Genomic DNA, 21653 nt, shown 5'->3' with positions numbered 1-21653 from the left:
ATCTTAAAGAAGTTGCTTTTTGTACCATTTTTACTAGCTAGTGAGTTAGCAGTGCAGGTGAAGAGGAAATTACAGTTGTGTCACAATAAAGTAGCTTGATCTGCAGATAATGGAATTGCAGCCAATTAATAATAAATGAAAGTCTGGCTACATGGGTTCATTGGAAGATCAAACGTTCTAGGTTCAAGGATACTTAACCTGCTGACTTTAAATGGTTGCATGTTAAAGCAAAATGGCAGAAGGTTTTATTAAACATACTGTCTGTATATATACATCAGGCATACACATATCTGCGTGCATGTGTACACACTCACAGAAAGACTGCGTGCGCATGTGCACTTTATGTGTATCTATTGATATATATGGTAGTCAATCTAAGAGCACTGCATATTAAAACAAATCTTCAGGTGATCCTAGCTTACGCATCTTGGATTTCTCCAAAGACAAAAATCATTCACAGCTTCTAAATAAAAGTACATAAAAATACTGATGTGATTTCCATTTCTACACCATATGTCATGGACAGATAGAATTCCCCTAGATTTGGTGAGTGTTCCACCTGAAAGGACAACGTTCTCTATTTTGAAAGTAAGAGATTTCAAAGATGTGCCCCAAGTGGGATTTTCTGCAGATTTGTATTAACGTGCAGGCTTGTCTGCTTCCTAGAAGATGTATGTAAGTGTGTGATGTGTGTATGTGGGTGTATGTGTCAAATGGGTAATAAGCATAGGATGAGGAATTTGCAAATTGATGTGTAAATGTGAATATCAACTAACAAAAAAAATAGTAGCCTATGCATATTTACTATCAAAATGCAAATACCTCACTCTACACATATTACCCCAACATATATACACAGTATGTTTGTAGAAATGCCTGAAAGTCTACTAACAGAATTATGATAGTCCACTTATGAAATTATAAACAGACCAGGTGCCCCAAAAGCACAGAAATCAATCTTGTCACTCATTCTTTCTCCAAATATTTATTGCTCCAGACCAGGCAGTGAGCTGTCAGTCCCTAAACACTGCACATTTCCTTACTCTGAGTGTTGGAGGTTCTCTGCCTAATCTGCATATTTATTTCCCCACAGCTCCCACCTTCATGTCCTAACCTTTTATGCAGCCACATTTCCAGCTGAGGCTGGCAGAGACAATGGAGCATTCCATTGGCCTGAGTCCACAAAGCCCAGTGTCACACCAGAATTCAGGCTCCGTTGGAGAGAAACTTTCAACACCTCAATAACCTTACTCTTAGGTCCATCACGCTTAGGTCCCATTGACTGGACCACTCCATTTGCACAGTGTTTCACAGAATTTTTCTTTTTCGTTGCTAAATCGTAGATTACTAATCATCTGACATGTTCATCACCTGTTTAACAAATGCACAAGGAAAAAATTATGAGGAGCTGCTTGTTTGTTTGTTTTTTTAATTCACAATCTCTACGATTTTGTTTCCCACTCCACACCACGCAAAACCAAACCAGCAACAACAAACCGACCCTTCCTGTGAAGTATTGAGTAATCTTTAACCAGAAAAATCCTGAAGCCAAAACACACCTGCTTCAGATGAAGAGATTAAAATAAGTTTCAGCAGTCCTTTTGTGCATATATATATCCCCCTTGTGGAATCGTGCTCAAGGATCTGTATTGCCGTTACACCCATGGGCTCTAAATGACTCAGGCATCAGGGTTTGAAGGGGTCTGAGCATGAGCTACAAGCTCCCCTGTGAGTTTAGACTGGTTGAATTCAGGCCATTTCATTGGCTAAGAAAACCTTTATGTTTCAAATATTACTCTTTTCCCCCACAGGAAAAAAAAAATGTAATTTTTGGTAACATAATAACACTGGCAAACATTCATGAATTTAGCTCTATAAAGGATACAACAGAAATCAGGGTTCAGTTTGTTCTTGAGTGTGATCAAAGCCCTTTCAACACAGTAGAAACTAAAAGGAAAAAATAGAGTACATTGTTGCCACCTAACTGACAACATTTCAGCTGTACCAACCAGTGGTTCAAACCACTTCATCCAATAATCTACACCCAACACTCTTTTAAAAATTCTATCCTGCCTTCTACCTAATGACCCAAGAATGTCCGTTAATTCTCAGTCTCCTCCCTGGGCAATTTAAAACAGCTAGACCATTGAATCTGCTTTCTTCCAATACCTGTTAAACGTGCAGACCTAGAACGAAAAACAATGCTGTAGTATCAACTGTGAAGGGACAAACGTGGCAGCAGTCAAGACTAAGCTTCTGTTACACCTTCTCACCTCAGAAAGCGCGAGCACTGTCTAGAGAGGGATATAAGATACTCCATTTATGCTGTCTTTAAAGAACATGTGTACAAAATGTTGCCAAATTTGAAATGGGCTGTCATAGTCTTAATATAGCTTAATAAGCAAATTGGAAGCTGGAGCACTGCTTTTTCTTAATATGTATTATAATAATGACGGTGATAATGATAATAAAATGGCGTTATGGTTTGCTCACTACTAATTATGTGGCACTTAACATTTGCATGAAACTTTCAGAAAAATGGGTAACTCTTTGAAATTTCTTATCCACTAGCTCTAATGGCCACAAAACTAGCCTGCCGCTTTCGCTGAATTTTAACACAAATTCTTGTACTACAGAAAATGTAGGCCGGTTAATCACTCCTGCCAAAAAGCTGGAAGACACAATACGTCTTGCTGAACTAGTCATTGAAGTTCTTCAGCAGAATGAGGAACACCATGCAGAGGTAAGTGGGCATCATGGGCAAAAGCCTCTTGTTCCTTAGATGATGTTGCAGAACTGATTCTACCAGCAACTTTGTGAATAAGATGCCTTAACACCCATTTCTTTTAACTGGCCTTGTAAAGAGAATGAAAGTGACAGTTTTGCAGGAGGAGTCTTTGGAGGTTGTTTAAAGCAACTGAAAAGTGGTTGCGTGATACACGTTTCATCTTGAGTTTTCAGATGTTTCTAGCAACAAGCCAAAGAGGTGAGTATATCTTCAAGATAATTATCAAGCAGCATATGGTTATTGTCAGGAACACATGAAATACTTTTTGGTCTTTTGTGGTTGTTTCTGTTGCTCCCACTGTTGTTTCGATTTATTTTATTTGGTGTGTGGATCGAGAACCGTCTTTTTGAATTTATCTCCGTAACTTAGCCCACTCAGCCTAGAGTCTTCATTTATTAATCTCAGATGACCTGGGTTGCTAAACGCAGTGACAGAAACAGATTATTCTGTGTTGTTCAACTTGTCGATTCTCCAACATACATCTAAATAAATTCAGCTTACTTTTTTTTTTTTTTAACAAACCACTGTCAAAATGATTATTTTGATAATAATTATAAACTGAGGGATTTCAAGGCTAACTAAATCCCAAACCTGTAAGGACTTAAACAACCCAACCCTTCCAAGAAAAGATTCCAAGATTTCATTATGATCAAACTGTTATATCACTGCTTGTTGCAAAACTGAGATTTAAAATCATCTCTCTTAAAATAGCCTTTTTGAAAACTGTACTCATGCTCACTCTTCCCCTCCAAGCAAATCTACAGCAAAGGGGGGAAAAAAGGGGGCATCGATAAAAGTAATGTCAGAAGCACCTAAAATGATCATTCCCGTGACTAGATGAAAATCGACAGCATAGTTAAATAATATATAATACACCATAAAGCCAGTCATCCCAACTAACGCCTGATTTGCATATTTAAATTTCCTCCCTGTTTTTCCGTTCAATCTTGGCTGATCGTGGCAGGGGAAAGAGGTATGTGACCAAAACGAATGAGTCAGCCACCTGCTGTCATAGTCTGTGCATGCCCTTCCAGTACCATGTCTTCTAATGGGACTTCTCCCAGTGCCCCTGCTTCCTAACACCGACCCAAGGAATGTCATGGCAGTTGCCAGTGGACTGCTTGTGCAATGGGTGACCCTCCACGGCAGGGTAAATGTGGGAGATTACCTCGTGCGTGCATGAAGCAATTGATACACTTAAAAACCACTGCAGTTCCATCTCCACACACACCTCCTACCTGCCTTGATCCTGTCCCCTTAGCCTGTCGTAGTACCTATGTCCGTCTGTACTTACCTTTACTTCAGCAGATGAGTACCGAACGTAGTCACCAGTAGTAGCTAGCCAGAGTGATGCTAATCTTCCTCTACAGCTGTCTGTATGTGAACCATATATACAGTATTTATATATAGAGAGAGTGCCAGAGAATCGTGATTTCCCCCAAAACCCGCTCTGGAATGGGGGGAAGACCCCTTGAGGCAGGTACAACTAACTCCTTCAGCACCCAGCAGATGCACAGCCGGGAGTGAGAAGAGGGGCTAAATCAACACACTCTAAACGTAAAAACTTAGGACTCACCTTCAGACATAAAATTAAGCTGGGCTAGAATTTTTTTCTGCTCTGTCCTGTGCGACGTGCTTTTCAGATTGGGGGCATCTGGGGTTCAAGTGATGGTAAGTATGTTCTTTCCGGGTGTCCACAAAATCATCTCCAGACCATTCCTCCCCTGCTGTGGGTAGTGAGGCTTCTCCCAAGATGTCAGGCCAAATTTGCGAAGACATGGATTCAAAGAAGATGGTTTTCCTCACTTACGGTTGTTCTTTAAGTGAATGATAGAAGAAGAACACGGACATGTATGTTTGATTCAATCAAGTTATTTTCTGAGGCTGCTGCCGTCTGAGAATGGAGGATATTTTCCCAAATTACTCACAAGGGGTACCAAAGAAAAGTTGATAATCCAAAGAAGACATTTTGTTTTTCACTTTTCCAGAAAGCCCTTTTTCACTATGTGCTAATCACCATCTTAAACTGCCCTCATAACCATCATCACAAAAATATTTTAATCTTACCTATTCAAAAGCCATTCATAAATAGGGTAGAAATCAATTCGATTCTTGTTTATTAACTTTAGAAGTTAGGAATGTCCTATATGGGAAAAGAATCTGAAAAAGAATAGAAATACGTATATGTATAACTGAAAAAGAAGAAGTTAGGAATGAAAACTTCAGTATACTTTGGAATTCGGAGACCCAGTTTGCTTTTAGATGAATGTACAGGATTATTTCCTGAATTCGTCATTTCACCCAGTCACAAAACCTCATTACTCGATCAATCAAAAACTACCTGTCTGCTAAGCACTGAGGCAGCTACCTCAGTGCTCTTTTGATGGCCAAGGAAGCATCAGGCAGTCTCGACCTTCAGGCGATAGTATGCAGAGTGGCCAGGAGTTCAGGCTCTGAGGTTGAGTTTGAAGTCCAGCTTTGCTGCCTTCTTGCTTTGTGATCTCAACCTAGTTACTTAACCTCTCTTATGCTGTAAATTGGAGATGGTCATAAATGGACCTCAGATAGTCATTGGGATGGAAGGCCAGTAGTAGTGCATCTAGTATTATGCCTGACACGTAGTAAGCACTCCACAAAGCTTGGCTATTGTATTATTAGGAATACATCACTAAGGAAGCAAAATATATGCATATGTAATCATAAAAAGGACAAAACCTACGTGGAATGTACCAAATGAATGACACAGACAGAATATGCTGGAAGGAGGTGGGGTTTGAACGATAGAGTGGGCCGGAAAGGCATCACCACCTGTTCTCAATGCTCACGTACAGATTTCAACCACCTCAGAAGCTTTTAAAAATTGCTGATGCCCATGTCTCACCCCAGCTCAATTAATTGGAATCTCATAGGGAGGGGCCGAGTACTGGTCATTTTTTAAACTGCCCAGTTGATTTCATGGTAAAGCCTGGTCAAGAGCCTCTGGGCTGTAAACAAGGAAGTAGAATTTGCCCTGGCACGCTGAGGATGAGGTTTTGCTGACAGAAGGATGAAAGATGAAATTGTTTTTCTACTGGCCAGTATTCACTGCCATCTTCTCTGGGTGCTCAGTAAACTCTAGAAAATCACTAAATCCTCAGCATGGATCTTGGCTGTGTGGTCATGCTGTTTGGTGACACCACCACACAAATAAAAGTGACAAGTAGAATTGCCTCCCCCCCAAAAAAATCAATAAGCCTTAAAACGATTTTGAATTCCAATATAAAGTAATTAACTGTTTCAGGAGGAAAAAAAGTCCCCCCAGGTAAGACTATGTCATGTATACACACGTGCAGTACATGGTAGAAGTTGTCCCTCGTATCTCTAAATTAGAGCTTAATTCTGCTCTCAGAACCTAAATTATGTGCACACACACACCTGCACACACGCAGGAATTATGCCTTCATGCACTGTTGCTTCACTTGCCCAATCTCTCTCTCTATGTATACGTATGTATATGTATATATGTATTGTGGTACACAGAGGGGTACATATATACATGTAGTTTGTGTACAAAATATAGAGTGTGTTCAGTGTGGCTGACTATATCCCTAAAGCATACATCTTTGCCTTTTCATAATGAAAAGCACTGGGTAAGTATTTAGAAGCCAAAGTACAACTCCTTCTTGTCTTTGGAAAAGATTTCTGAAGACTTTAGACACCCACAGACATTGAGTTAGCTCATGTACAAAAATAGCATTCACCTGTCTGAGCAAGTATAAGATAAATAAATATAATTGCTGTTGTTGTTTTATTCTAAACCTTCGCCTTGCCCACCCTAGATACACAGACTCTGTTCGTTTGATTGAAATTATGATATGGCTTTTTGGTGATTACTGCCCTTGCCTGAATCCTTTTCTCGTTCTCAGAGAGTCAGGTTTGATTATGAGGTTCTGAAAGAAATACCTTGGGTGTAGAAAAATAAATTCTCTTCCTTCACTAGAATCCTGTGTTCCTCTGCCAGACTTCCATGGTGAAAATTCATATCACAGTAGTCATTGTTCCTTGTAGGGCTACCCATCTATATGATGATTAATGTAACAGCTGTAGATAATTTCTCAATACATTATCAGATTCTAACAAGGGACTACATTTTCTGTAGGTAGTAGACATAGGTGCTTCTATGGCCTCTGGTTTGCAGCTTTTCAATAAAGCTGGTAAGAACCAGGTATGACGTTGGGCTGAGAAATGTTTAATTACAGGCATTTAGGATTTGTTTTTTGTTTTGTCTCATTTTTTGGTTGTTTTTTTTTTTTTTTTTTCTTGTCATCCTAGAGCAAAATTGTGTCTGGGAAGGCAATTCAGTCTCTCTAGTAACTATTTTCTTGGGCTCACCCTGAAGATGCAAAGTGAAATAAATAACTAAAGAATAAGTACCAGCCAATATCTGGTGTGCCTTTGTGAGTTTTACAAACATCCTGCATCAGGGATGAGGAGAGTCAGCCCTCCACGTAGGGTTGGGGGGGAGGAGTGGGACTCCAGCAAGTTTCAGTATTTAGAAGATCCTTGCCTAGTAGGCAGATGGCTAGGAGAGCTCTGCGGGTGGGGTTGAGGGTTTCTTCCTCTGCTGGATTTAGCCACGTAGTCGGTGGAACAAGCCCCAAAACCCAGGGCTCTCATCCCCAGGTGGTAAAACTACAATAAAACCTCATCGATTCAGACCCAACTACTCTTAATTTGTGACAATTCAGTTGTAGATGTGGCTCTTTTAATTTCTCCTAAGGAAAATATTTGACATGGTCTCAACTTCCTCTAGAAGTTCTAAAGGCCCGTCTTGCAAGTTTCATCCCAGGATCTATAAAATTAAAGCTTCCCTCTCTTTGAATTCAATTTATAGGTCAATTTATCTACAATTATTAGAAGTTTTGTTTTAAAAAAGTACTTTTACATTTATGATACATTTATATGTTAATCAGTACCTTTTACTTGGGTGCCCTGGTACAGACTGCATACAGAAGGCAGCAAAAGGATAGTTCTCTTTTAGAAAGCCCAGTAATTTAGGTTTTTTTGATGACAGACTAGCATCTCTCCTCTCCCATTACTCTGAATCAGTGAGGTTTTACTGTCAATTGAAATGGAAACAGCAGGTGTCTATTTCCAGCCAAGCCGACCTTGCAGAATGGTCCATGACTTGATTTTTTCCATTTAATTTGCAAACCAGCCACATGTTGATAAAGGAGAAGTAAGTAAAATGAAATCTCATGAAAGAAGAGAGGTGGATCCCTATCCTGCCTCCTTGTGGCTGTTAGAATATCCCCAAATAACTAATAGATCACAGAAGAGCTTGGCCATTGAACGAACTCTTTCATTTATGGAATTATTTCCATAATCATCTTTCATGTTTCCAAATGCCTTCTCATCTTTTTTTTGGTGAATGCTCGGGAAAGTGTTTCCCATGTAAATACATACTTCACAGCACTGGGTGGGGAGGTGGGGCAATAGAAGGGGCTGGTAATTTGTTTTTGTTTTTCTGCTCTCTTTGAAATCAGCAAAAGAAAAAAGGGGGGGGCCTCTTGACACTGCCACTCATTCTGCATGCCCCCTGCCAGAAATGATTAGTCAACATGCATGCATGCCTTTGAATTGCATTCACATCTGGCCCATCTGATGTGAATGTCACCTCTGAGACCCTGCACAATGATTTCCAAGGACCCACGTGCATGAAAATGAGTTACTTCACTGATATTTTTGGTTTTCAATGTACATATGTGTCCAGCCCTCAGAAAAGTAAGTTCTAATCTTACTGAGTGTCTCCTAGCTTAAAGCCTGATCTTTCCTACGGACAGGATGCAAAACCAGAGGCTCCCTGCTTAAAGAGATTTCGACTCAAAAGTTTTGCGACAATTGCAACAATGGTTTCCTTCGCCTTGGTATAAAATAGGAGTAACATTTCCAATGTGTAGGGAAACACGAGTTGCTGAGCTTGTATGAGACCACAGACAATTAAGCCCGAGATGCGTAGATATAAGTAAATGATGATTGCCTATTTTCAAGTTAGACCAGCAGAAAACCCATAAACACAGTGAAGAAACTCCCAAATTCTAATATTTTAGAGCAAGAACTAGCCAACAAGAGTGATAAAGAGCATGACTCAAAATGTACTGAGTTATTGTAAATTGAACAGAAGTTCCACACCTGTCATTTCTACAGCTACATCCTCTGACCGGTAGGTCAGAGTAAAGACTTTCTAAGGCAGGCTTGGAATCATGAAAAGCATTGCCTTGGGACACATAGAGGCCCAACTCGATCCAAAAAAGCTGTTCTCTTTACAATAAAATGACCAAACCTTGCTGGATGCACAGTGAATCTTGAACAGCCAGGCCTTGACGTCACATCTTAGGTCGGAGACAGAAGCTCATCGCCTCTTTTCTGTTGTTTCTCTGCCACATTTCAAAGGCCTTTGCGTGGTGGTCAGACTTGATGGTGGAACACGCCGAGACGTTCCTGTCACTCTTTGCAGTGGACATGGATGCAGCACTAGAGGTGCAGCCCCCAGACACATGGGACAGTTTTCCACTGTTTCAGCTGCTGAATGATTTTCTCCGGACCGACTGTATGTATCATCTTTGACTGTCTGACTTTCCTAAGTAGTGTGCAGTTAACAGATTGCTGGAACATCTTTATCCCAGGCAGACTACAGGTTGGACACAGCTCTTCATAGTTTTATGATTACTTAAAAAAAAAAAAAAAAAAAACTTACAGCTGATGAAATTCCCTTTCTTCCAACAAGCATCCTGTTGCAGGGAAGCCCCCTGTTGACTAGGCAGAAGAACCCAAGAGCAGTGAGAAAGTGGTACCTGTGCCTGTGGGTTTTATTTGCTCTTGAACAAGCTAAATTGACCTCTACACGTTTTGAATTTTTATCGAAAGATGCTTCCTAGATGAAAAACAATTTCCTGCTAAGTAACACCCCAAGCATTTCCAAGTATCTTACAGCAACACATAGCCATAAAATAGACCTTCCTCCCCAGGGAGAGTGATGACAGAAGAGAGGGGTACAGAATGTTCTTTCTTCCTGGTAACGTAAGGGGAAGAAAGGGAGCAGGTGCAAGGAAAACCTAAAAAAAAAAAAAAAGAAAAAAGTATCAATTGTTGCTTTTTTTGTTCTTTAAGGGAGCATTACTTTTTTCCCTTTTTAGAAGAGTGACACAAATGGGTAAAAGGTTTTTGAATTCCATTTTCCTTCCAAGCAGATTGAAGCATGACGCCGCTCATGTACTTTTTTCTTTTCTTCTTCTCCTCCTCTTCCTCGTTCTCCTTCTTCCTTCTGGCTTTTTTTTTAGAAGCGGTGTATTTAATGTAGAAGACAGTCCTCTCTATGTGTACGTCGCATGCTGATGGAGCAACTGTGGATTCTTACCGAGCTTTTGCTTATCTGTTCTAGATAATTTGTGCAATGGAAAATTTCACAAACACCTGCAAGACCTGTTTGCCCCACTTGTGGTTAGATATGTGGATTTGATGGAGTCCTCAATTGCACAATCCATTCACAGGGGCTTTGAGCGGGAGTCATGGGAACCAGTCAAGTAAGGAAACCTCTTTTGATACCATCGGAGTTTGGGTGCAAATGGCTGCAGAGTCATACAGAAATGGATTAATGGTGTCTTATGGTTTTCATTGTTCACATGGATAGACGGCACACGCCATACTCCCAGCTATGATGCTCATAGCCTCTTTGTCCAAGGAGGGGAGGGGGGCAGAGATTGGGAAATGTTTTATGAAATGGAATCTTTGGTTTATTGCACAAGATAAATAAGCAATACGGGATATAAACCTGTGATATTCGTACTGTGTATCTTACTCCAGTGGTTTTATCCCTAGGTATTGATGTTTCCCAAAGTGTGTTCCATAGGGGTCTAGGCAAGGGGTCAGCAAACTTTTTCTCTAAAAGGCCAGATAGTAAATATTTAGACTTTTCAAGCCAAATGATCTCTGTCAAGTCTCAACTCTACTGTGTAGCACAAAAGCCGCAATAGGCAATAGGTAAAGGAACAAGCGTGGCTGTGTTCCCCTAAAACTTTATTTACAAAAACAGGAAGCTGGCCTGTGGACCAGAGTTTGTCATTTCCTGGTCTAGGCTTTTGAGACTCTCCTCAAGAAAAGGACTCTGTGGACAGATATATTTAGGAAGCTCTATGTATCCGCTCGTCCACCCCACGCCCTTGTCTCCTGGAGAGCCTCAAAGTACACCAGCATATTTCAAAACTCGAAGAATATAGTCGTACAGAAGCTTGTTTAACTGTGCTTAATCCAGAGTTCCCTAAATGTATTTGACCACACTACTTTTTTTTTTGGATGGGATATCTATCCTGTGGGACCAATTACAGGAAATCCTGTAGGTCGTGAATTCGGCAATTTCCATTATTGCTTGGCAAATAAACCCTATCTGAAATGTGTGGCAGATCTGGTGCCACCTCCATTCCCCAGCAAGGAGGAGGACTGTCACTCAAGGCTGCCAGAGGGTCAGTCTCAGACTCCCCTTTCTGGAGAAGTGGAGAACTCCTAGGCGGAGAGAATTTTCTGCTATAGTTTGAAAATCTCCAATAAAGCCTGATAGTAGTTTTGCTCTGTTAGATTCCCTTTTTCCTGTAGGAAAAGCATTTTGTTCTTTCTGGTCCTTTACAGACGTGGAATGTGGCAACCAGCACGGAGCGAAGGGGGGCATGCACGGCACACTGCCAGGCACTTCCAGAACAAATATTCAAAAGCCTTTTCTCACTTTGGAAGCCTTAACTTGTGCCCTGTCTTTAAGCAGTTTTCTGAATTGAGACCCTCCTAATATTACACTGAATAAAATTCTGACTCATAAAGAAATCAAAGCAAAATAGCTTTTTCAGTCCATCCCCCTTTCCACATCTGAGCCACAAGAGAAGTTTCCTGACTTGCCCTCCTGAGCAGGTTAATAGGCAGTAGCTCTTCATTTGTAAGTACCAAGATATCTAAATTTTAGCTTGTAATTCTCAGGTTTATAACAGTCTCTTAATATGGCCCTGCTGACTTCCAGCTCATGAGAATAGAACCGGGATCCTTGATGATAAAGCATGAATGAGTGATTGTGGTTTTTTTTAATGCTCACTCGAATCAAGAGTTGTCCTGTGCAGAACGGCTGTGAAAGAGGAAAAGGTTAAAATGAGTAATATTCACATTTTGCAAGTAGCAATGGTCTTGAAGTAGCATTTACTCACTTGGGTTTAAATGTGGAGGCTACTGCCCCCAACATACGCAGGAGGAAATGATGGGTATCCTTCCCTGTTTCTTAAGGAGCCCTAGAGGTAGGGGTCTTGTTCTCCAGTTTCTCGCCAGAAGGCAAGGGCTTAAACCTCCCTAACTGTCTTCTCATCTGTAAAACTAATTTTTAAAAACGTCTCTGCTCAGTGTCTGAGAATTGTCACGAAGCTCTGTGCTAATGTCACTGAAGTCATTTTATAACCTGTTAAATTCCTTAGAAACCAAGCTAATGCCTGCTATCCCTTTTGAACCATAACGTATACTTGATCAGTCAGAAGTAAAGGTAGACTTGAAATCATTTTCACAATTGGAAGTCTTAGTCTGGGAATGTTTTCTCAGGGTTTTTTTAAGGAGTGAAAAAAAAAGTAAAGTGTGAACTCTCGGATCAGTAATTTAAAGATCGGGAAATTAGCAAAGGATTGATCGTTCGTGACTAACAACCTGAGAATATTTTATAGGGCTGTGTTTTGTTTCTTAAGTAGATTTTGGCTGTCCAAAACGGTGCTGTAGGCTCGTGAATATGACTGTGGTTTGTTTAATTCATACTAAATAGTACATGCTTTTCAGAGCAGGTGGAGGTATTGGAAAATGACAACTAAAACATAAGCTAAATTAAAATTGTTTGAAATCACCTACATTTTATTAGCTGATTTCAAAACAGAATGTGGATGCCGTGGGACAGATTTGCAGAATGGCCAGCACAAAATGAAGGGTATGAAAAAATTGGGAACACACTTATGTGATAGGAAGGAATAAATCTCTCTACTTCTTACTATGCCAAGAGAAAGTATGAGCTTCTGCCTGACCACTAGATAGAGGGTTGATAAAGAAGCAGAGGTTCTTTTTTTTTTTTCCAAGTAAAGAATGATCTTTTGGGGATATTTTTTCACCAAGTTCACTCAAAAATAAGAAGCTGACTTAGATAAATAGATTGTTTGCTCAGTCTTCTCTAATTTTGACACATGATCCCACAGTGTACACACACACACACACGCACACGCACACACGCACACACACGTGCCCCCAACGGCCCTTCTCTCCAACAATTCTTATACTTGAATAGTTCTGTTCTTCTACTTCTCAAAAGTCATGATTGTAGGTACCTGATTATAGGTAAAATGACTGAGAAATGCATTGCAAAGCTTACTTCAAGAAAAACTAGGACAGTTGACCCTTGAACAACACTGGTTTGAATGGCACAGGCCCACTTATATGTGGATTTTTTTCAGTAGTAAATAATGACAGTCCTACGTGGTCAGAGATTGGTTGAATCCACAGATACAGAACTGAAGATAAGGAAGAACCACAGATACAAGGGATAATATAAAGTTATATGTGAATTTTTAACTGTGCAGGGGTCAGTGCCCCTAAGCCCCGTGTTGTTCAAGAGTTAACAAAATATTTCAAATGTTAAGGGAAAACAGAACTCTGACAGGGAAATGCTACCAATATATCGAAGTAGCTAAAAGCAGATTTTAAATATTCTTTATTGTTCAGATTTTCTTATTTCAGAATATGGTCCTATGAAAGAAACTAGAGATATCATCATCATTTCGGTTTGATACAACTGAAGTTATTTGATAGAAAGGGTAAAATGTGAGTCCTTATTGCTTATTTCTCTAGAAGGGTGGCCTTCCATCTCTGAGGAGAGAAAAGGGAAGCTGCATCTCTGTTTCCATTAAGCCAGATCATGATGGTCATGATTTGAATCTCTAGGCATTGGTGGAAAATGTCATCCCGTGGCTTCTAACCACAGCTGAAGATAGTCAGCCCCTCGAGGGCAAGCCCAGGCTGGACCCCATGGCCTTCTCCGGGGGTCCATGAGGACACGTCATAGCGCCACCACCCACAGCTGGGCAGGTTGTTCAGAACCCTCCCAGCAGCCCTGAATATGAGCTTTTGATCCTACCTAAGAGACGGACCACACTTCTGCCAGCTCTTTAGAGTTGGTTTGTTGCTCATCTAGTCATCCTGACCTTCTATGTGGAAGAAAACTTAGAAAGCGTCTAATCCAAAGCTTGCCAAGTCTAGAAACCCCTCTGCACTACTCTTTCCTTGACAGGTTGTCTCTTAGTCTCTACTTAAACACTTCCAGGCACAAGGAATCCACGCTTCACTGTTGCCCATTTCAGGTCAGGATGATTCTGAATTATAGAACTAAAAACACTGCTTCTTGATATATGCACACTGAAAACCTTGGGTTTCTCATTTCTCAAAGTGCACTTTCTCTCTCTCTGCCTGAGACAGACATGTGAAAAGTATTTTTGAAACAACGTCTTTTCCCAGATTGTCAAAGTTGTCAATATCTTAATGATAATAAAATGTCAGACCAGGGAAACCTTAGCAATACAGTGGGTGGCCTGGTATGAAATAGACAAGTATTAGACAAGTAGTCAGAATTCTTAACTCTGCCAGTAATTTGCTGAGTGACCTTGGGCAAGTCAGATGACCTTCCTGAGCCTCGGTATCCTCCTTTGTAAAACAGGAACTTTGAATACCCACGACTTTCCAATACTAACATCCTAAGAAATGTGATTTTCTGTATTCACTTCATATATGCATTTAATCGACACTGCCTCCCTAACACCTAGAGCAAGGCCTGGGACGGGTGTTCAATAAATATTTATTGATTAGCTGACATTTATTAAGAAACCCATACAGGCTGAAAATTTTAAGAGTACCACAGGAAAACTATGGGGAAACTACGAGGAAGCAAAAGATACAATCCCCTGATCGGGGATTTCAGTCTGGTTGGGTCTGCGTAACATGCACACAAGAAAAATGACTTCAAATATTTCCCAGTGTACAAAGAACATAAGGAAGAGTTATGAGAGCATAAGTAGAAGGGCATGAACCTCCACTGAGGAGTCATAAGGGAAGTAGCCTGGAGAGTATTTCAGAAGGGGTAGGGATGTTGGGAGAGAACATGAGCAAAAGTAAAATTGGGGGGAAAGTAGGGTAGGCAGTAGAAACAGTGAATGTTTGCTTTGGGCCAGCATGGATTATAAAGGAGACAAGCTATAAGGTTGGAGAGATAGTTGGGAGGTTCTAAAATCCCGTGAAGTTTAGAACTTTGTTCACTAGGTCACGCATTCTGAACAGGAGACTTACAGCTCCCAAAGATGGTGGAAATTGGTTCTTGGTTGGGGGGGCAGCGGAGGAGGGTGTGCAACAAAAAAACTCTTCCTCTTGTTGTGTATATGTATAAAGCACAGGTCTATATACAGTACATAAGCAGATATGCAGTATATTGGTGGTATTAAAGTTTCATGGGGAAGGCAGTTGGGGGATCTGGTGGTGGTAGGAAATAAAAGCTTGAGAAACACCCCTCTAAACTCTAGAAAGATATCAAAGAGTGCCCCATGCCCCTAAGTAGGGATTAGACCTAAGAGTAAGCCAGGAAAGAGGTTTTAGTGTTCAGAGCACCAAGAGAAGACGAGATGTACCGCATGTATTCATGCAACAAAAGGCTCATAAGGTGGACGGCATTCTGTGTCTTAAATCTAGCCCCATCCATAAATCCGAAGCAGAAGACTTTGAGAAAAGACCCAACCATATCCTCTCTGCACAGAGACCCAACCTTAGTAGAATTAATCCTGGAAGGAATGACTCTGACATCCGTAGAAAGGATGAGACATGCACACATTTGTACCTTTCATCCGTGTGAGAGAGAGAGCAGATGAGAATTTTTTAATCCAGTGCTCCAGGGATGGATCCTTTGATATGAATGGGAGCTACCCTTTTTCAGCAGTCCCCAAAATGAATGAGTCTAATTTTTAACATGTATCCATTGTTAGGATTGTAATTTACACTTCTTACGCTATCCGGAGATATCCACTTATGATTTTCACAGATACGCATGCTGGACTTGTTTTTAGGTAGTTTTTAAAGGACCCTCTAAAGTAATAATTTGTTATTATCCATCAGCAGCTTCAGGAGTGCTACAGGAAAATTCCCCCTTTTTATGTATAATGCTTGGAATTGTCTCTCTGGTTATTAATATGTTATTAATAGCCAAATGATTTATTAATAACATTAGTAATACACTATTATTTTGCTAAGAGCAGAAATATCGAGCATGTTTCTTCAGCCTTTTAAAAGTAGATCGTGATGCTATGTCACAGGAAGGAAATGTTTCTATGAGTGCAGTGCAGCCGTCCAGCCAAAATGTCATAGTTTACAAATACAATATGTTTTGATGAATATAAGTACTTTTTTTAAGTTTTGATGTTTAAAACGAAGCTCATTCCTAATTTGGGTGCCCACCAACCGCTAAAATGTTTAAAGTTGCTTTTGCATACATTTGTATGTTATTCATTCCTAGCTACTTTTAATTCACTCAGAATTGACGTTTTAACTTTCCAGGCTGCCATCTCGAAAGATCTCCTAATTCCTTGATCAATATTCAGTGTGTGTATCATTTAATGATCACATTTGCTTATATAGGCTTACACATGTCTCAGTGGAAATCGCCAACGGTTTTGTTCCATAGCAGTGTTTAAGACTGAGAACCACCAGGGACTGAATTCAAAGGCAGATTCCCCAGTTAAACAGAGAAACATGGAAGGAAAAGTTCCATTTTCCCTTCCACTTAATAGTCAGCTTTAGCTAATCTTCTCTTGAGTGTTCCCACGAGAGCGCCCTTTCCTCCCAAGTAGGGAAGTGTAATTGGCTTTCCCCAACTGTGAAGTGTAAAGGATGAACCTGTGAGACACCTGTTTCCCTTAAGGAAGAGAATGCCAGGTTGGCAATTTTGCATTCTAGGTTTTTCCATCCACCAGCCGGGGCTATATTCCCATCATGAAAGGGTAGCTCATTTCTAGAGAGAGACAGGTGTCCAGACTATTTCTAGAGTCCAACTTTCGGGTGTATCAGGAGACTTGCCCCCCTGAGCAAGCCCAGAGGCAGCTCCAGCCTTTGCAAGAGCTGTGTTAGTCAAATACAGCTTGCCCGGGGCAGAGCTGCTTTGGCAAAACTTGCTCTTCTGCAAGATCCAAAAAGAAAACCTCTACTTCTTTGCCAAAATGCTGTCAGCTCCACTTAAACAGGAAGGCTCCTCTCAGATGCAGAGTTAGGCTGGGCTCCACTGTGCCAGTGACTTTGGCTGGATGGAACACCCTTGAAATGCCACTACAGAATCACGAGGTGCCAGCTGGTTGAGCAGTATATGATACAGTCCCTCCAGAGAGATGTGGTTGATGCTCTCTGAGGTTTTTGTTTTGCTTTATTTTCTCTCTTTACCCATAAAGCCATCCATCTCTCTTCCATCACATCAGTTGATCGATCTTTGTTCAAAACACAAAACCTGATACGAGGTCACAATCTTTAACCGTTTATAATTTTTAACTTACATTTTAACTTTTTACAGAAAATACAAAACTTGATTAATATTCACAAGCTGAACACATCCATGTAACAATCCCACAGATCAGGAAACAGAACATCACCATCACCCCCCAGAAGCCCTTGTCACCCTTTCTCACAGTCTCTGTCTCACTTTCAAGGGTAATTACTTGTAACAGAAGACCTCATTTTAAATCCACTGTGGTCAAAGAATTCACTATATGAGCTGAAGTTGGGATTCTTTTCTTTTCCTTTTTTTGAGTGTAAACCTTTCTCTACTTTAATTGGACTTAGTTCGGGAGGGGATGTTTCCATTTTCTTTCTTTAATCTATAAAATTATGCAAAGCTATTCATTCTTTTTGATACAATTCCTTCATCTTCGCCATCAACTCTGGTGCTCCATTGCACGTACACCTGTCTTCAGAAGTAGCGGTTGGAAAGAATTCCATTTCTGTCCATTACCATTACGTATACGTTCAATTGGGTAAATTTCCTGCTGCACCTCGTATCTACTCTCTGACTTAAGAAATGTGCTTCCGTCAAAACTAATTTGTAAATAAAAGAAAAAATCAAAGTGTTCCACCCTTTCTGTCAGTCCCAGCTACTTCACTGCAGCCCTAGCCACAGCAACGCCAAGAATTCCATGAACTTCAAGTTCTTTGTTTGAGACAAGGTCTAGACCCTTGTGGCAATGGATTTGGAAACTGAAGGCCCCTCACAAAGGCATCGAAATAACACGATCATTGTATACAGGCGTCCATGAGTGTCCACGCTTTTCAGTCGCTCTGTGGTTAATTTTTTTTCCATTAACTTTTATCATTTCTCTCTGAACCCTGAGCCACACCACAGCTCCCCATCCGTAAGCTGCTTTCTGAAACGTGTCGCTTAAGTTTTCGTTGTCGTCTTGCTGTGGACTTAGCCAATTTATTTACAACTGTTGTGTGCTTCTGCCACATCTGCATTGTCACTGTGATGGTATCTTTTTCTTTCTGTCTGTTTCTTCCACAGGAGTTTAACCAGTAATCTACCCAATGTGAACCTACCCAATGTGAACCTTCCCAAAGTACCAAATCTACCAGTTAACATCCCTCTAGGCATCCCACAAATGCCTACTTTTTCGGCACCGTCATGGATGGCTGCTATATATGATGCTGAGTGTGTATTCAGTTCACATTAGATCTAATTTAAATTGAAGTGATCTTGGCATGGATATGTATTGTTTATTTCTCTACATCCTATATAACGGAGATGGAGATGGATAATTAGACATCTTTTGCTGATCATACAGAGACAGTATTGTTTATTTCTGGCATGCAGCGTGTTTGTAAGACGTTTGCTATAGATACAGCACTAACAAATTGTCTTACGCCCACTGAACGTTTGAGGACTATGTTTCACTTCCTGAATTCCTTTGCCAAAGGCTTCTTCCCATATATTTATTTTATTTTATTTTATTTTTAATGCAGGTGACATGACTTTAGGAGTCAGTCATCCAAAAATAGTCCAGGAAACCTCTTTGCTGGGCCAGCCGGTCATTTCTGGCTTGATCCAAATCAAAGAGGAAAGCACACCTACCTAGAAGCTGGTTTGGGCTTTTTTTTTTCTTAATAAAAAATTCCTATAGACTGTTTAAACCATGTTTCTAGTGTCAGCAAATGGCAGGATATAGTAACAGTATGTTCAGGGCTAAATGAAAATTTCTGAATGGATCAAGCCTTGGTAACATAAATGTTATGTAAGGGTACATTCCAAGGTCATAATACAATTTGGAGCATCGAGATCTAGGTAGCAAGAAGATGTCTAAATTTGCGAATGCACTGCGGTTAAATTTGGCGGTAGCCGTATCATCTGTGGTCTCAGTGTAGGGCCGCTCTCTACCCTCATCCATACAAATGCCAGCGATGCCTGGGGTTTGTTTTCCTTGGAGGTCAGGTCACCCCTTAAAGCCAGCAGTTTGGAGGGTGGAGGTTGAGAAGCCATTTCTTCCAGCTTAGGAAATGAATCCTCTCTCCTCCTTTCCTTCTCAAGTAGAAGATCCAGCACCCCGAAATCCTACCTCAGGGAAATTAAATTAGAACCACATGCATGATTTAATATGTGAAAGAAGGTTTAGCAATTCTATACCCTCCTTTGATCCTTTTCTTAGACCACAGCTAATTATAGGCCAGATAAGCTTTTTCTTGAAAGAATAAATTGGCACATTTTCAAAGGGAAGTGTTATTATCAAAGGAATAAAAAATGATCTGAAACTGGCAGTGATGTTTTGAAATCTCAAAATCACATTTGTCAAGATGGCCCTCCACGTTTTTATTTCTGCAGTAACCCAGGTAGAGAACAGAACTTGAAAAGGACTGCTCTACTCGGCTTCTCCACAGCTACCTAATATTTTTCAAAACCCGTATTTGCTCACAAGTTCACAATGAAATCGTCTGGTCAGTCTGATTTTCTTTTAAAGACAAATAAAAACCTCCAAAATTTGTATCTGGAAAAAAAAACCCTTCAAAAACAAGCCCATAAATCATATTCATGCTAAGATGACTGTATGAAAAGTTAGATTAGGTAGTATCTGTTAAAAATGAACAAATAAATATCCAGAAGCTTCTCTTACCTCCTTCTGTGCATGCTCTGTGACATTGTTTCTGAAAAGATATGAATCAAGACATTGTAAGAAAGCAGATAATGGTCTCCATTCAATTAATTAAGACATGAGTGGGAACACATTTTGGTAACTGATCAACAATCAAAATAATCTTGGTGCTATTGCCTTAACATTAACAGTTTATCTTAAAAATAAAAAGAAAATATTCTTTTCCTCATGTCAAAACTTAATAATAAGCTCTTCAAAGAAAAAGAAAAAAAAAAACCCTAGAAGAATTTTTTGAAACTCTGAAACCAGATGGGTGTCAAAATGTTGTTGTAATAAATACCAATTATTGCATTCATATGTACTTAATGATTTAAAACATACAACCATGCAGTTCCAAAACGGGGTTTCGGCTAGGCAAAGTTGGGGTTTCTTTTCCCAGGCATAGGATGGGATGGGGGGAAGGCTGAACTTTTACGGAGAAACAGTGCATTCCCCCACTTTTGAACAGTGCCTACGACCGTATCTGAAAAGAAGGCGTAGATTCTCAATCACCCACCAGGAAATGCCTGATTCTATATCTTTTCATATTTTCAGTTTTCTCCTCTGCCATCTTTCATTTTAAGGACGTGTTTCCATGTTACCTGCTCCTTCGTGTCAGATACATCTACGTACTGACCTCAGACTGGTCTGTCCTTGAAAGCGTTACCCTGTTGGTCCAGGCCGTGGGCTCCCTCCCGGCATGTTGGGAGTCTTCTCCTACCCCCATCCCCCCGCAGTAGCTGTGTATGCCTTTATGCACTAGCTATATTTCTCTCTCTGAAGCATTAATTCAATGCAGCTGGCATCTGTCACAATAGAAACACCCACTCTCATCTGTTTCTATAGACGATGTCGGAACAAGTGGTAATGCATGGTATGTTGGACGTTTTATAAATTGCCGTGTTAGCATTAGTGGTATGCGAGGAAGGGGGTGGGAGGTGGCCACCCCACAGAGCTGCCGATGGGATTCTTACAAAAGAGAAAGCCAGCCAGGGAAGGGCAAGAGGGTGAGAGGTGGAGCATCTCCTGTACGTGGGCTTTCCGTCGATGCCCCGGGTAAAAGTTTCTTAGACATCATTGTACAGAAAGGAATCAAGACCAATTTCTCCATCTGTACAGAGGACTGGGTAAGATGGTGCAACGGTACAAGAGCTCAGGTCTTGAGCCCTAAAGCTTTGCAAATATCCCTTGTCCACTCACGTCCCCCCACAACCCACCTTGTCCTGGGGCTGCCTATGCAACGGGCTGGTCTGTGCAAATTGGACTGATAACCAAACTGAACGAGAATCTTGGATTCAAGGTATCCAGGTGGACTCGGCTTGACGTGAGTCACCCCAATTTCCTTCCAGCCCTTCAAGAGAGAAAGCGGGTCCTCGCTCACCACTTTGTTAGCACTGTCCTTTTACAAATGAAAGTCTCGTGCAGTATCCAAGAGGTCTCCGCTCCGGAGGGCAGCCGGGGAAATGCATGAAACCCTGAATTCTAATAACTGCATGTTGCCATGTAGTTATTATCTGTTGAGACCTACTTCTCCCTCTGGTTCGTGGCCTTCATCTGAATCATCACATGTGTTAATGTGGTTATTAAAAGAAGGCTGATTTTTACCATACCTTCTTCCAGTTATGGGGCAG

The 21653-nt window shown here is 40.7% G+C and overlaps 1 protein-coding gene across 15 annotated transcripts in view; it reads left to right on the top strand.

The window, feature by feature from the left end:
* CADPS (calcium dependent secretion activator) overlaps positions 1–21653 on the top strand; it is a 475715-nt gene that overhangs the window by 371815 nt on the left and 82247 nt on the right. For 6 of the 15 annotated variants that reach the window (XM_060022832.1, XM_060022831.1, XM_060022829.1 and 3 more), the window contains 5 exons: positions 2637–2743; positions 7986–8006; positions 9221–9377; positions 10209–10350; positions 18405–18551. In XM_060022832.1, the coding sequence (XP_059878815.1) occupies positions 2637–2743; positions 7986–8006; positions 9221–9377; positions 10209–10350; positions 18405–18551 (574 nt within the window). The remainder of the gene's footprint in view (positions 1–2636; positions 2744–7985; positions 8007–9220; positions 9378–10208; positions 10351–18404; positions 18552–21653) is intronic. The other 9 variants (XM_060022835.1, XM_060022834.1, XM_060022837.1 and 6 more) reach the window with 3 other exon arrangements.

Source organism: Delphinus delphis, chromosome 10, assembly GCF_949987515.2.
Source record: "Delphinus delphis chromosome 10, mDelDel1.2, whole genome shotgun sequence".
Lineage (NCBI taxonomy): Eukaryota > Metazoa > Chordata > Mammalia > Artiodactyla > Delphinidae > Delphinus > Delphinus delphis.
Note: the sequence above shows the minus strand (reverse complement) of the source record. Positions and strands in the feature narration are given on the sequence as shown.